General features: G+C 30.2%; 3 protein-coding genes across 3 annotated transcripts in view; 2 read left to right on the top strand and 1 right to left on the bottom strand.

The window, feature by feature from the left end:
• Positions 1 to 2,909: 2,909 nt before the first annotated feature.
• LOC108730157 (ribosomal RNA-processing protein 8) lies at positions 2,910 to 3,861 on the top strand (the record flags this gene model as incomplete). The annotated part of the gene is made up of 3 exons (XM_018459664.1): positions 2,910 to 3,279; positions 3,355 to 3,591; positions 3,663 to 3,861. Coding segments are annotated over exons 1-3 (774 nt in total), but the record flags the coding sequence as incomplete, so codon positions are not given.
• Positions 3,862 to 4,786: 925 nt separating this feature from the next.
• Positions 4,787 to 6,260, top strand: ste14 (isoprenylcysteine carboxylmethyltransferase ste14). The gene is made up of 3 exons (XM_018459662.1): positions 4,787 to 5,355; positions 5,431 to 5,910; positions 6,007 to 6,260. Exons 1-3 carry the CDS (start codon positions 5,158 to 5,160, stop codon positions 6,187 to 6,189), a joined length of 861 nt encoding a protein of 286 aa, XP_018315164.1. The 5' UTR covers positions 4,787 to 5,157; the 3' UTR covers positions 6,190 to 6,260.
• Positions 6,261 to 11,234: 4,974 nt separating this feature from the next.
• Positions 11,235 to 15,893, bottom strand: part of trol (terribly reduced optic lobes) — a 192,573-nt gene continuing 187,914 nt past the window's right edge. The window contains 5 exon segments of the mRNA XM_018459665.1: positions 11,235 to 11,692; positions 12,212 to 12,562; positions 12,798 to 12,999; positions 13,417 to 13,789; positions 14,167 to 14,560. Coding sequence (XP_018315167.1) covers positions 11,434 to 11,692; positions 12,212 to 12,562; positions 12,798 to 12,999; positions 13,417 to 13,789; positions 14,167 to 14,560 — 1,579 coding nt within the window. The 3' untranslated portion in view covers positions 11,235 to 11,433.

The raw sequence follows: 15,893 nt of genomic DNA, 5'->3' as shown, positions 1-15,893 counted from the left end.
TATTCTAGTAATTTACTAGAATACGTTATTTTTTATTTACTAGAATACGCCATTCTGAAAGCCGGCATTCACATTGGGCGTATTTCGCGGAAGATTAGAAAAATGCTGAACTAATGCAACCAATTGCTGATTAGAATGTTTGTTGTACACTCTAAAGCTCAGTGTAATTCTTTCTCTCTCCGAGATCTCGGACCAATTTCTAGCATCGTGGACACAAGACTTAACAGAAATGCTAAACGAATTTACGATTGGTTTTCGTAACCTACGCAACTCGAAAAGTACGCCTCATGGGGAACCGGTACTTTCTATCGTGTACATACAATACGCGTTTGTACAAATTTAGAAGAAGAAAGTCTGATTTATAATGGCCGTAACCGTTAACTTATGCCGGTGCCGGTAAAGTTCAATCATAGGATTTCAATGCTTTCTTCTTCTAATACGGCAAATTAGTATGAACGAAAGTATTGAAATCCTATGGTTGAACTTTACCGGCACCGGCATAAGTTAACGGTTACGGTCATTATAAATCAGGCTTTAAGATATCTTTTCATGCTGACGCTTGACGCTCATTTTCGGCGTCCATATAAATCATATGATAGAGGCTGCGGTCCACTTGACGCTACAAACGTTTCGAAGCGTTTGAGCGACCAATCAGAACAAAGAATTTTGCGAATTGACTAATCAAAGAATGCTTCGAAGCGTTTGTAGCGTCAAGTGGACCGCAGCCAGAAATTGACGAATATCAAGCGTTAATTTTGATCACGTGACCTATTGACGTTGAAAAGGAGCGTCTAGCGTCAGCATGAAAAGGCATCTTTAGGCCACCGGGGATAGAGTTTCTGAACACAGCGAAACGGAACTGAGTTGGAAGTTTGGAACGAGTTTTGAATGATCGTCAACGATCGTTTCGTGGAATTGCGTTAAATGATTAGGATATTTTTAATTTAATGAGACAATGATGAAATTAAAGAGAACTACACAGGATCAAGGAGCTGCTATAAAAATTACTAGCACATACGTCGTTAAGGTAATCGATTTATATATATATATATATGTATTTTTTGTGTCCGTTTGATTCTTAAATAATATATGTATGTACAAGTAATATGTACACAAACAAGTCTCCCTCTCGTTTCCTCATTTCCCTGAAAAAATTATAATTCGAACATGATCTATACATACACACACAAATATAAGAAGAGTAACAGAAGCATAAGTTAGAATGGTAAAACATAAAAGAAGCATTTTAAAGAAGTAAATGCCTCTTATACGTTCATCATTCTAATTTACGTTGTCTAGAAGTTTCCTCAATGACTCCATCACTCTCCCTGTATACAGGATGTCTGAGACCATCCATATACTCCTTTTATATTGGAAATAAAGCATTTTAGAAAAAAAAAACATTTCAGACAAAAGTTATGGGGTTTTAAATGATCTATTATCCTTAGTGACGCCACCCAAGGTCAGACTGATCAGATCACTGAATAGATCATTTAGAACCCCACAACTTTTGTCTGAAACGTTTTTTTTTTCTAAAATGCTCTGTTTCCGAGATAAAAGGGATGTACGGGTGATCTCATGGACATCCTGTATATACTCAATTTATGTTCTTATTTTCACCATTCTACTTTCCAGTGTATGATACATCAAAATAATGATGTATTAATAGAATTATATAGCTAACAGTATTCTAATTGAAAATAATCTGTAATTATGTATACATTAAAGGACATTGTGTTCACCTTGATCTCGATGTAAGTCAAGGTCATGATTCTGATTGCGAATAACTTAGCCTTAACAACTAGATGATGATCTAGTATAGTTTCTACATTTATAGCACATTTGGTTTACTAATTCGACCCGGCTCCGAGTCAATGATCTATTCTTTTTAGCTGCATTCCTTGTACAGTTAAGCTCTTCTTTTGCATCTAAACAGAACAGACCATTAACTCAGAGTCGAGTTGAGTCAGTAAATTGAATATGCTATTAGATTTAAAGTATAATTTTAGTAGAAAATTTTGACCTTGGAGAACAAACTCCTATGATTTTGACCTTAACATATATTGTCAAAATCATGATCATGTCAAGATAGAAATCATCAGTTTGTCTTCCAAGATCAAAATTTTCTACTAAATACTTATATTTTAAATATTTTAGAAACTATAAGAAGCAGCCAGCTAGTTGTTAAGGTAAAGTTACTTAGGATCATGATTTTGATAACATATGTCAAAGTCAAGATTATCAGATGATGTTCCTTAATGTACATAATTATCAAACAATTTTATTACAACTCGGTAACAATATTTATAAAACACATAACAATTTATTAAAACAGGAGCATGATATTTGTTTTATTAATACTTACTGTTATTAAATTAATAAAATTATATACAATTATACTATTATTATGACTTTTTATATTTTGTAGAAACAAAGAAAAAAGAATGATAAAGAATTATTAAATAGCATACATGATTCGAAGAAACCAAATAAATCTAATGAAATAGATAAGAATATACTTACAAGTAAGCAAAAGAACAAAAAGAAAAAAAAGCATTCTGAGAATAAATCTAATGTAAAAAATACAAAAGAATCGAATGTTCTAATAAAGATTAATACAGACAGTAAAATGAAACATAAAATAAAAAATAAATTTGGTATGAATGATATGAAGAAATCAGATTTTCTAACAACATATCCAAAGGATGATAAAAAGACATCAGAGGTATTTCAAGAATTATTAATTAACACAAATAATAAATCAGAAAACAAGAAAAAAAGTAAAAAAAAACAGGAGATGAATCTTGACGCAAATAAAAATGCAAGAGTCGATGATGTAAAAGAAAGAAACAAGAAACTACAAAAGTCTGTAAAAGAATCAATTAATTTGGAGCATAAAATGACAAAAATTGAAAGACTTAAAAAGATAACTGGAAAAAAAATGAAACGGATGTCAGCTAAAGCAGAAGCGCAACATATAAAAACTGACGAGATGTTAAAGCTGAACAAACATATGAGAAAAATTAAACAATTAGAAGAAATGCTTGCTAGAAAGTCGGAAATAAAACAGACTTTGAAAGATAGAGTGACAACGCAGTTAAAAGCAACTAGATTTAAATTTATAAATGAGATATTATGCAATAATGACAGTTCGCTATCTAAGCATTACTTAAAACAGAATCCTGATGCCTTTAAGGCTTATCAGATAGGATATAAATGGCAACTTGAACAATGGGCAATGAATCCATTGGATGTTATAATATCATCAATTATAGAACTGTTTGTATATTATATGCTTCATTCTTAATCAAAATTTACATGAGCTTAAATATTATAATATCTTGATAATTGCAGGCCAACGGACAATATAATCGCTGATTTTGGATGTGGTGAAGCACGACTCGCTGCTTCCGTTCCTCATACGGTACATTCGTTTGATTTCATTGCTCTGAATGATAGAGTAAAAGCTTGTGATATGGTTTCTACTCCTTTACAAACAAACAGCGTCCACGTTGTCGTATTTTGTCTCTCTTTAATGGGATCTAATCTTAACGACTATGTAATAGAAGCCAATAGGGTTCTGAAAGATAAGTAAGTAATAATGTAATAATTTCTTGATTGAATAACATAAGAAATTAATATTTTTGTTCCAATAAATTTAGTGGTATCTTGAAAATAGCCGAAGTGGAAAACAGATTCGAGGATGTGAAAGATTTTATAAGATTGTTGCGTAATTATGGTTTCAAAAATACGAGGAAAGACTTGTTTGACTTGTTTTATTTTATGGATTTCAAGAAAGCAAAAGCTATAAGCATGAAGAGGAAAACTCTCTCTCCAATTATACTGAAATCATATTTATATAAAAAAGGATAAGATTTCATTTTTATATTATTCAATTATATTTTATGTTTTGTACAAGAAACTTTAATTTGTTTTACATAAAGAATTTTATTTTATTTTTTTTACAAGATTTAAAATATTATTTTGTATGAAAAGATATTTATATTCTCGTAAACTCTCATGCGTTACCAATATTCTAAACCATGTTAATCACCATTTACCTCTAAGTTTTATAGTAAGTAATAAGTTTATATCAAACGATTAGATAATATTACTTTACGTGCCTGCTTAAATATTATATTATTCTTTGATACATATTGTTCCATGAGCACAAATTATATAGTTATAAGAAGTAAAAGAAATTAATAATTTTTATGGACTTTTTATAATGTATTATAAAAACGCAAATATATATATATTCACATAAAAAAATATAGTTTATCTTATTTTTTAATTGATATATTACATAAATACTTAAAATAAAGCATTTGTTTCATAATACGACGAGTTATTCAACACTTGAATATTTTGAAAAGAAAGTTATTTCTTATGTGTTTCCTTTGATGATCAAGTACAGTCCTTTTTAATTTCAAATTAAGAATGTCGATAATAATGACATTTTTAATTCATTTCTATTTATACAGCCAAAACAGTTGATAATGTCAACGCTCTTTAATTGCGACTGGGTTTCCCCCAGATAGACCCCTTTGATAGGCAAGAACATTTTCTTTGTTTTAGCCGTCTACTAATACTTCGTCGGTGACTCTGCCTACAGGGACGTAAACTACGTTTACACGGCTCGATTTACGCCGAAGTTATAAAATCGATGTTATTTTACTTTCTTCAAAGGAATAGCTATGACTGGTCAGCTTCATAATATCGATTTTATAACTTTGGCGTAAATCGAGCCGTATAAACGCAGTCATTGACCCACAGTAACCACTGACTACCGACTACCACAAACGTGACGGCACTGCACTCTACAGTCAACTGCAGAGGTGCAGAGTGCAGTGATCGATAAAACAAAGGGAAAACAAGTTTGACATAAGGGCTTTTCATTCAATAATTTTGATTGCTTTGCTTATATATATTATTGTCTTCTTAAAAAATTCGATTTTTAATTCTTACTTTGACAGTGTTAAGCAATATATTACTGCTAATATAAAGCAAGATTTCTGTCATAAAAAGAATGTATGAGCCATGAATTACTACAAATATTAGTTCAGAATTTGCTGGAGAGTTTGGATATGTCAAATTGTTTATCGTGACCAATCGTGACTATCGTTTATCACTTCAAAGGTGTCAAGGGATTGGAAGATGTTGTGTCGTGAAGGAGTTCTCAGTTTATTCTGCTTTATTGCAGCAGGTTTGATCTCTCTTTTCCCTGAACTGCAGTTCAGGTTAGGATTCGATATTTATGTCGCATATTGTACAAATATTTGGCTTTTACATGCGGTACAGTACATTCTCATAAATGTGTCTGCATTGCTGGCATTTCGTGGTTTTGCTTATCAAGTAAGTTGTTTCGTTATGTTATGTTGTACATTACTTAAAATTTTATGTGTGCTCAAAGTATTATTTTTTTTACAGGTTGCAATCAGAGCATTGTTTCTTGGATATATCTTTGGAATTGGTATTTTAGTGTCAATTAATGCTCCACTATCGTGGCAGGTGTTTGGCATTTATACAACAGTATTAGCGAGTTTTCATTATACGGAATTTTTAGCTATTGCCTGGTCAAATCCAGCTACATTGTCGATTGACAGTTTCATTCTTAATCATAGCATAGCATATGGGATAGCAGCATTTCTCAGTTGGATAGAGTTTATTATAGAGAGGCATTACTTCAACTTAATGAAAAGACCTTCCCTAGTGTCTTATTTTGGTCTAATGTTATGCATTTCTGGTGAAATTTTAAGAAAATTAGCAATGTGCACTGCAAGACATAATTTTAACCATGTTGTGCAAAATGAGAGACAAGACAATCACGAGCTTGTTACACATGGCGTATACAATTTTTGTAGACATCCTAGTTATGTAGGATGGTTTTATTGGTCCATAGGAACACAGGTGAGATATAATAAATTTTCTATAATACAATTAAACATTTAATTCTATACCTTTATCACATAATTTTTAATTAACACTCATAAATTTTTATTCCAGTTAATACTTCAAAATCCACTATGTTTCTTTGCATATGCATTGATGTCATGGAGTTTCTTCCATGATCGTGTTATGATTGAAGAAATAACTTTATTAAATTTCTTTGGCGAAGACTATGTTCAATACCAAAAAAGAGTAGGTACTGGGCTTCCATTTATTTCTGGATATAAGATTAATTCATAGCATCCTGCGGTAGTGTAGTCATATTTTGTAAAAAGATCTAACAAATGAAAAAACATGTTTTATATGTTTGTAGAAGATCAGATTAGATTAATTAGTTTTAAAAGAATTTACATTTAGAAAAATTTTGGTGCGTATATATATACATATATAATTTTGAGAATAATTTATTAATTTTCATTAATCCGGTTTGTCTTTATTTATTATTTAAATAATTTTAATTGTGATATGTGTAATTATACATATATGTATACATATTATAGTGTATTGATGCCATTTTACACATTTACTTGACTCTAGTCATAAATTTTTATTTTGAAATTTTTTATATGAATGGAAAACTCAGGTTAATAAATAATTGTTACTTAGCATTTATTTATATGCTAATATACAATGTAAAAATAATAATACGTAAGTTTTGTAAAATTATGTAAATAAACCCTTGTTAAGGTTACTTTGAGGTTTAGTAGTGTGTATATATATATATATATATATATATATAATGTATGTATCAGTACATAATTTTTATTATTATATGTCTTTATACAATGAATATCCAATTTTGATAAAATGTTTATTATAAAATATTATTTGGTTATGTATATACATTATAGAACTAATTGTCACAATTTTTCTTATTTTTATACAGCATTTTAGATCTGATTATATTTGTTTTTTTTTTTTTTTTTTTTTTTTTTCAAAATTCCATAATAAGCAATTTTTCTATAATTTGATAATATTTTATTTCTTAGATTCGTGTTGGATTTGTTATTTTGAATTTTTATTGCATTCAATAATCTCCCAATTTTTAAAAATACAAGACAGGTCCCAATTGAAAAAAAAATCAGATCTTAAAGGATTAATATTCCTCTTGTCTTTATATATATCATTTTTGTAAACTCTGATTGGAAATATACGTGATTTTAGATAGAAATTAAAATGTTTGTTTAGAATTAAGAAATTACAAATTATTAATTAAAATTAAAAATATTCACAATGAAATAATAAAAGTACACAGTTTGTTAGCAAAATTATAATTTATTGTCTCATTTTCTTTGAAGAATTTTTATGTAACAATAGACTACATATATATAATATTACGGTAGATACTTTCAGTATGATTTTATAATACAGGGTGGAGCAATATTAGCTATTACCATACCTGAAACATTGCTCCTAATTGAGGTGTTCTAATTAGGATGCCACTGGCATTATTCATACTTAAACGCCGTAATCGCGTAAAAAAGGCATTTCAGACCGGAATATTTGTTATTGCACCCTGTACAAATAATGCAATATACATATATATTACATTATTATGTAACTAACGTTTACATGAACATCAAAAAGCGTTCATTCGATGTCGAAGTGTACGGTATGTTAAGGTATATTAGAATATAATTATACAAGTATATGCATCGGTTTTTTTCTGTACATGATCATTTACAATGTGTTATAATAGAATCATAGCGAACGTAGAAAATTCCACAGGAGCTATGATACATTATCTCGGTATTCCATTCTTCAAATAATATCTAAAGGCAATATCTCGTTTAATGACATTCTTTTTTCATTATGCGCAATAATTTTAGCTTATTAATCGAATTACGTATCGTAAAGAATACATTAACGAAACATTAAATGTCAGCAACGCACATACTGCAGTACGTTATACAGGGTGTTCTATTTTAATCAATCTAGTTACTTTTCTCTGAAATTATTAGTGATACAAAAAAAGTTTCAATTAAAAGTGGAACGGGTTCAAGGGAAATGTATTTTGATTACATTTTTCTACGGTGGAGATGCCGAAAGGACATGAACGTCACTTTCACTTCACGTCTCCATAGAAGAAGAAAAATAACGTGACCAAAATACATCTCTCTCAAGGCTGTTCCACTTTTTTGAAATCATCTTTTTGTATCATCAATAATTTTGGAGAAAATTAACTGAGTTAAAATGGGATACTCTGTATGAAGATCATTGAAAAGTATAATTGTTTGTATAAATTAGATGATACTTCTTGACGGAATAAATATAATTACATGAAAAAGTAAAAAATAGAAAATTAGATCTAATATTAATAGACTCATAAAAATGTATTGGACGTAGATCTTTTTTGTATTTTTAATTATACTACGGGACATCTTATACTTTATCTTGTAAATTTAAAAGTGGATACACAGAAAAAACGTATTTAATTAAAGATTAATTATTCGGCAAGCTATACTGATATTAAAACATTCCGTCTATAAGTATATCTAATATAATTCAATGATTTAAGAAGATTAAAATCAATTGTTTTAATCGTTGAGAATATAATAAAATGTTATTTTATAAGTAAGTATTGCACTTTAACTGATAGTTGGTAAGTGATAATCTAATTATTCAATATATTGCGTAGATAGATATATAATGTCTTGATAGCCGAGCAATTGTTATTACTATCCAATTGTACGTTTTACTTTCATAAAGTTTCAAATATAGAGAATATTAGAGAACGCTAATTACTGTTTACTTTATACGCGAGTTTTCCATAATCTATTCGATATAAATTTTATATATGTAGCAACACACATTTTTTATTTACGTCATCCTTATTCCTATCGCTATTCTCTCGTATGTAACTTTCTTTGTTTACATATCACGTAACCTGATTAAATTCTTTTAATAAAAAAACGTACGTTCGATGATACCGTTCAATTACTCATTAATTTATCCTTGATTATTCGCCTGTTATTCCCTTGCATTAAGCACCTACATATGTATATTATACAATAAATGATAAATATTCATCATGGTATGAGTGCAATCTGGATTCGAAGAATCAATCAAGTTCATCAATCCTCTATTTGATTGTTAATGTATGTGTTATGTTTCAAGGTTCTCGTTTTTCAGATATTAATAGAGAGTAATGTTCGTAAGTTATGCATTTCGCATTATAAATATATAAATGTGCATTTTCTTTCCAAGTGTAAAAATTCGATACCTATAATATCGATTATAGAAAAGTTGTTAATATCGTTTCTATAACGAAATGGCTTTGGTTGTGATGAGAATTTATTGTCTTTCTGATATAATAACGGCAGATATATCAAAGTCTTAGTAAATCCAAACAATACAAAGTCTAAAATTATGACATAAGACGTCTTTAAATCGACTTTTAGACGCAAAAAATGTCTTATGACCTGATTTTAGACACTTTTTGTTGTCTGGGAAGCTTTGATTACACTCATACACCAGTGAATAATAGAATTTATTTCTTATACGACGCAGAACTTTATTATCGTATTATAAATATGAATAAATCAGCACGTGGCAGTGAAAAATTATAACTATGTACTTTATCGTTATCAACACATTTTCCTTTCATATCAGTCACTGTATCAGCTGCTCCAAGTCGTCCAGCTGATTCGCAAAAATAAGACACCGCGAAGCGGTTGATTACATGAAACAGAATGAGAAGAAACAGGAAAGACATGAGAAGCTTAATTACTATATCCTTCTTGTATTTACATTGCAACTGACAGTAAATGAAGAATTTTAGATGAGAATAATGCATAAATCTTAAATTCTGTCGCTTTTAAAATAATGATTTATTACTTGCGAATTGAATTGTATCTACTCTTTTTTGTACAAATAAAGCGGTATAAAACGTTATAGTTATTATAAAATATCGATAGCAATATATTAGTGCAGATAGACTCTGTATATCTATGCCATCTATGGATATAAAATTGTTTTGTTGCTCGTTTAGCAATAGTTACTTTCGTATCTTTCACATGTTACTTCAGGTCGTTCATGATAAACCATCAAAGGAATACATGCATTTTAAATACGTTTTACTTTTCGATTTTTGCGTATATGCAGAATGCCTCGCCAAACCAAATTACTCCAATCGAAAAGTTGCGTCTTTAGTATATCACACAATATTTCAATAACGTTTGATTAGCTGTGATAACAGATTTGCTTTTGATCCTTTATATTTCTAATGTTCTCAAAATATTAGATATATATGAAAAATTTAACGTACATATTTGGCTTTAAACACGACATTTATATCAACGATATAACCGCTCGTCAGTACAAATTTGCGGTACATTCCTCAGATGCAAATGCGAATCTTCTCTTCAATATCTTTCGAGGTCACCGCGTGTGGGAAGTCTATCAGTTCGATCACTGCAAAATAAAAAACACGTAAGATTAATACCTATATAAAAATTCTTTTTAGAATTTATTTTCATATAATTTTTCATAACTTTTATGTAAATTTTAGAATTTTTCAAAGTTCTGTATAATTTTATAACTTCTTAAAAAACTTCTCAGATATTTTTTTATATGAATTGGAACATTTTTCAGAAATGTTGAGAAAATCTACATTTCTAGAATTTTTCATATATGTAAATTCTAAAATATTTTAAAGATTTTTCATTCTGATTTCTGAAAGAAACTTGTAAAATCTGAAAGAGTTTAAGGTATTTTTTCAGAAATCTTCATGAAAACTTTTATAGAACGAAAACTCTATTGGTGCTGATGCAGTACATTGTATTTCTTATCTCATATTTCGAGATAACCCTGATGGAAAATTTCGTTGAAATTATTTTACGTTTTGGAACATTTTTCAGTAAAATTTCAGTATTTTAAAAAAATTTCAGTTTAATTTCAACGATTTTTAGTTGAAAAATTCATTTTCAGTAAAATTTTAGCAAAATTTCAGAGAAATTTCAGCAAATTTTCAGCAATTTCGCTGAAATGTTCCAAAACGTAGAATACTTTCAGCGAAATTTTTTCACCAGGGAAGAAATACAATAAAAAATAATGAATCATAATAAATCTTATTTAAGAAAAAGTTGTAAGATTTTAAAAATATAGATCTTCGTCCTCTAAAGATTAAAATATGACAAATTCTTAAAAATATTATGAGATATTATAAGAATTTTTTTCTCATTTAAAAACAAGTTTATATATTATACATTAGTGACGATTAAACGTCGAGTACATTAATATTTGTAACAGAAGAAAGAAATGATGGAAAAGTGACGTACCGTAATTTCGCCGTGTTACTTCCAACGTCGGTGTTAAGCATTAAATAATTTACAAATTTATTAACTGTACATATTATGCAAACTCGCAGAAATACACACCCTTTAAAGAATACTGTACATTTGCAGCGTGATTTGATAATAACATGATTTGGTCTAAAGGGAAATGTGTATTTCCGACAAGTGAAATCGATAATGTTCTATTCATTTAGCTTAACAAGCCGTTGAGAACGTTAACTGCGTCTACGCATAACAGCGTGAAAAGTACACTTTGTTCCTTAATGTCCCTAGTCAAAGCGATAAGATTTTGAAGTATAATTAATAATGAATAACTCGTCATGTCGTACGCGGCAAGATTGGACGCGGGTTTTGGATGAATAATGTTCACCGGCGGCGGTGGTACAAACGCATCGAATCCGTCCGCATCCGCATCCGTGAATACCAGCGAAGATGGTATCCATCTTACTCTGAGCAGCATGCGAAATAAATATCCAATGACGTTAGTAATTTCAGACGTTATCGCATACAATTTATATTTATATTTCTAATGAATTCTAGAAATTATTTGAACAATTAATATATTGTTTGAATAATTTCTACTCTCTCTAAATTCTTTGGAGTGAATTTTCACTCTAAAAAGTAAAAAGTGAATCAATCTTGAAAAAGAGTGGCTCAAATTTAAATCTTTAAGAGTGAAATTTTACTTTTCAGAGTGAGATTCTTTAAAAATTTTAGAGAATGCAATTCATTAGATTACTAACATTAGATTACTGGCAAGTAATTGAAAATCAAATTCTGTGTGTCATTTGTTGAGTCAAGTATGTTTCTTATAATCAGTTAAACTGTTAAATTTACTAATAAAAATCTAAAGATCCGTAAGAAGAAATTAGCTTCAAATAGTAGAAGTGATTTAATATAAAAAAATACTGAAATTACATATTTGGAGGAAAAATGTTTTTTTTTAAAGATTCTAGTACAATGTTTACCTGGTGCACGGTGAGACATTTACTCCCCTGATGGCCTTCTCGCCGATATCGATAGCCCCTGAGTCCTGCACCTCCAGCGTGTAAATGCAACCGGAGAATCCGTCGTGGTATTTACCATAAGTCATTGCATAATCAGGTAAACCACCCAAGTAAACGTTACCCTTTGCATTAAGAATTTGTTGAAGTCCGTCACTTACACCGCTCTCGGTGTGTTCACCGTTTAGTTCGATGCTACCGTCGCTTCTTTGACGTTTCAGGATTATCCTGTGCCGTTCCCCGTCATCGACGCGTTGGGCGGTGATGCGAATCACAGCGGGACCAGAGCCCAAGTTGTATTGATACTCCACGTACCTGGGAACACAAAAATGATATCAATATATAAAAATTCAAAATGTCTTAAGATTAGAATAGCGGATAATTTCTTTGAAAGGTATGCCTTTCAATTAAATAAATTCTTTAAATTTATCGTGAGAATACTGCTCAATTCAAAATTTTGAATAGGAAATGCAGTTTTTCAATCCAATTGAATTTAAAAAAAGTGAAAATAGACCATAAATGCTATTAAAGTACACTCGATATTGCTTACCCATCTACTACAGCAACAGCGATATAATCATCGGGAGTTAGATCGTTCGGCGTTTGACCATGCCACATGATCAATCCATAACTCTTATTAGTGCTGATCTCGAGGCCGAAAACCTCACGCTCTTCTTCGTGCATCATAACAGATCTGTCTAGTTCCAGCCAGCCGTCTCCTCTAAAGGCAACATCATACGTAATCTCTGCCACTACAAATATATAATCACATTATTCATAATTATTTTATTTCTATCTTTTAATTATTTTATCATACATTTTAAATATATAATTCTAATATAATATAATTAAATCATATTTAACTATATATGTTTTAATTATTATAGTGACACTTTTTATACGTATCTTATATAAAGAGATCTATATATATATAAGCGTTACGAGAAATAATTTTCGGTTTTTTTTATGTAAACATGTATTTTTAAAAATTTAGGAAATTAATTTTTTTTGCATGAAAATACATAGTATAATATGGTTCAAATATAAATAGAAATTGTATATAACCATAAGACTTCTTATGGTTCGTAGCCCTTCTCAACACAATTTCTATTTTTTTGCATAATTAATAATAATTTAGATGCAATAAATAGTACATATTTCATACTTACACTTTTCGCAATTTTGCCCGTTGTAACCAAGGCGACAATCGCATTTATAGGAATCATGGAGATCCGTACAGGTACCACCGTTTCTACATGGGGTAAGAAATTCACATTGCTTTTGCATCTTCTCGCAGTTTCTACCTGCGTATCCGTATTCGCATGTACACGAATAATCATCGTTTAAATTTTGACACTGGCCATGGATGCAAGGGTTCGCTGCACAAGGATAGTACGATGTTGTTGGCGGCTGTGTGGGTGCTGGAGTAGTGATAGTGGTATGAATCATTGTTTGATTCGGATGAGGCTCTGAACAGTCCTCAATATTAGCTGCGTCGATTGATGACTTTACTATATCCAAACTGACCGACGAAACTTCGAGCTATAATATAATTTAACAAATACCCATTAAAAATAAAGTTTATACAATGATTTTTTTATACAATGAAAAATACTTTTTAGAAATGTTGAGAAATTATCTACATAGATACATTTTTTCTAAAATTCTTTATATATATATATATATACACAATATGAATTCTGAAGTATTCTAAGATCTTCATTGTATAATTTCCATAGAAAAAACTGATAAAATCTGAAGATTAAAGTATTTTTCAGAAAGCTTTATAAATTTAAAGTAAAAAGTATTACGAGATATTATGAATTTTTTTTATTACAGCTGTTATTAAATAATAATACTATAGACAGAGCTAATTACGGAGTTTGGTATCTAATTAAATAATTAATAATTTTGCTTACTTCGCTTATGCATCCACGGAAGCTCCGATCAACACCGACGTTCCGATTGATCGTGATTCTTCTGTGATCAACCCCTCCGATGTAAAGAGGCGTATTTAGGTTCATAGTTCTCGCCGCTCCGAGTGACTTGCCCTCCACAAATGGCTCACCATTCACTGACAGTTTCGCATCCTTGAAATCTCGATTCATCGTCACATGCGCCCATACACCAGATTGAATGGGATGAGATGATCTTATTGTCGCTATTCCAGAACCGATATCGAAACGAAACTCGACGTGCCTATCCTTTATCACGAGTGCTGCAAAATCTCCGAGGCCTTCGTCATTTTGAGAACAATACATCAAGATTCCGTCTCCAGAGTCCGCCGGATTAAAACTCATGGCTACCTTAAGCCTAGAATTAGGTATAGAACAAGTAAGGAAAACGTATTACATCACATTTTCAAAGGATCTTAAGCAACATATGCCGTGTGTTAATTTTTCATTTAGTTTGTTTATTATAAATCTCAATTTGCACACTTTTAGTTTTTATCCTCCTTATGCGTAAAATATTTGTATGAATAACTCGATTATTCTTTGCCTTATACTTTTTACAAAAAAGAAAGCTTAAACTGAAATTAGTTTAATGGCAATCGAATCTGTTACGACTTGTACACGAAAGCATACGTGCAAAAGGATTGAAAAGAACATAGACAGGAAAGGATTTATACATACGTATATGTACATGAACATTTACAGAAGCTCGTTTGGATAAACTATCAAAACAAATATATGAATAATGTTTTTGTCTTAAAACTTACCTCTTTGTCTTATATCTTTTTAGCGGTTTACGACATGCAAGGTGATGAAATCGAATAAAACATTAACTTAAATTATCGTATGTGACTTATTACATTGACTTCTGTTTATTTGCTTTAAAAATATTTATTCGTATAGCATGAGTCTGCTGAGTATATAAACGATCTTTCGTACGTGAAACATTTCTTTCTTTTAATATATTTATATATATATATATAGATTCTTAAATATATAAATACAAACATTTTACATATGCTGTCATATATAACTGTCATATACACGTATGTGATTGTTACGACTTTGACGTTTTCTAAGCTTGAGTGGGGACTAACTGTTAAATGCGACTGATTTGGCAGTGACTTCACGTATTATTTTTAATAATTAATAATGACTAAAGTGACGCGTTAAATGTATTAATTAAGAAGCTGTACAAAACATATTAATTACTAATTCGTAAATATATATATATATATTGACTGTTGTTCTAATGTTACAGCACCATGACGTCCATTACAAGGAATTACGCACTATGCTTGTTGCAAACTACCTGTTAAGAATTCATTGCTTATTCTTTTTGCTATCATAACCATTGCCATTATATGTGAAGTGCTACTAAAGAAAAAAAAGCAGTGAAAAATTGGCACAAAAACAAATCGCACTGACTAATCTTTTCGGATATACAGGCATAAACATATCTTAAAAATTTTAGATAGCTCATTATGTACGGTGATTTTTATTAGACGGAGGGAGAAGTTTATTGCTGTGATTGGATAAGTAATGATTCTCTAAGTGCGTAAAATTGGTGCTAGGTCTAGCTAATGTTTTGTGTGGTGCAAATTATTGTGGTGATGTGGCCTTGATCGTGGTTTCCTAATTTGTGCGTTGCGTAATCGTGATCGACTGTGTGTAGTGGCCGAACTCTCTCTTTC

This window comes from Mycetomoellerius zeteki, unplaced genomic scaffold, assembly GCF_001594055.1.
Source record: "Mycetomoellerius zeteki isolate Tzet28-1 unplaced genomic scaffold, Tzet1.0 scaffold85, whole genome shotgun sequence".
Lineage (NCBI taxonomy): Eukaryota > Metazoa > Arthropoda > Insecta > Hymenoptera > Formicidae > Mycetomoellerius > Mycetomoellerius zeteki.
This window is presented reverse-complemented; position numbering and strand designations above follow the sequence as displayed.

Excerpts from the sequence above, each read along its gene's own strand:
- ste14 (XM_018459662.1), top strand. The coding sequence starts at position 5,158 with ATGTTGTGTCGTGAAGGAGTTCTCAGTTTATTCTGCTTTATTGCAGCA. Across the intron at positions 5,356-5,430 it reads TTCGTGGTTTTGCTTATCAA|GTTGCAATCAGAGCATTGTT; the intron begins GTAAGTTGTTTC and ends TTTTTTTTACAG. Across the intron at positions 5,911-6,006 it reads ATTGGTCCATAGGAACACAG|TTAATACTTCAAAATCCACT; the intron begins GTGAGATATAAT and ends TTTTTATTCCAG.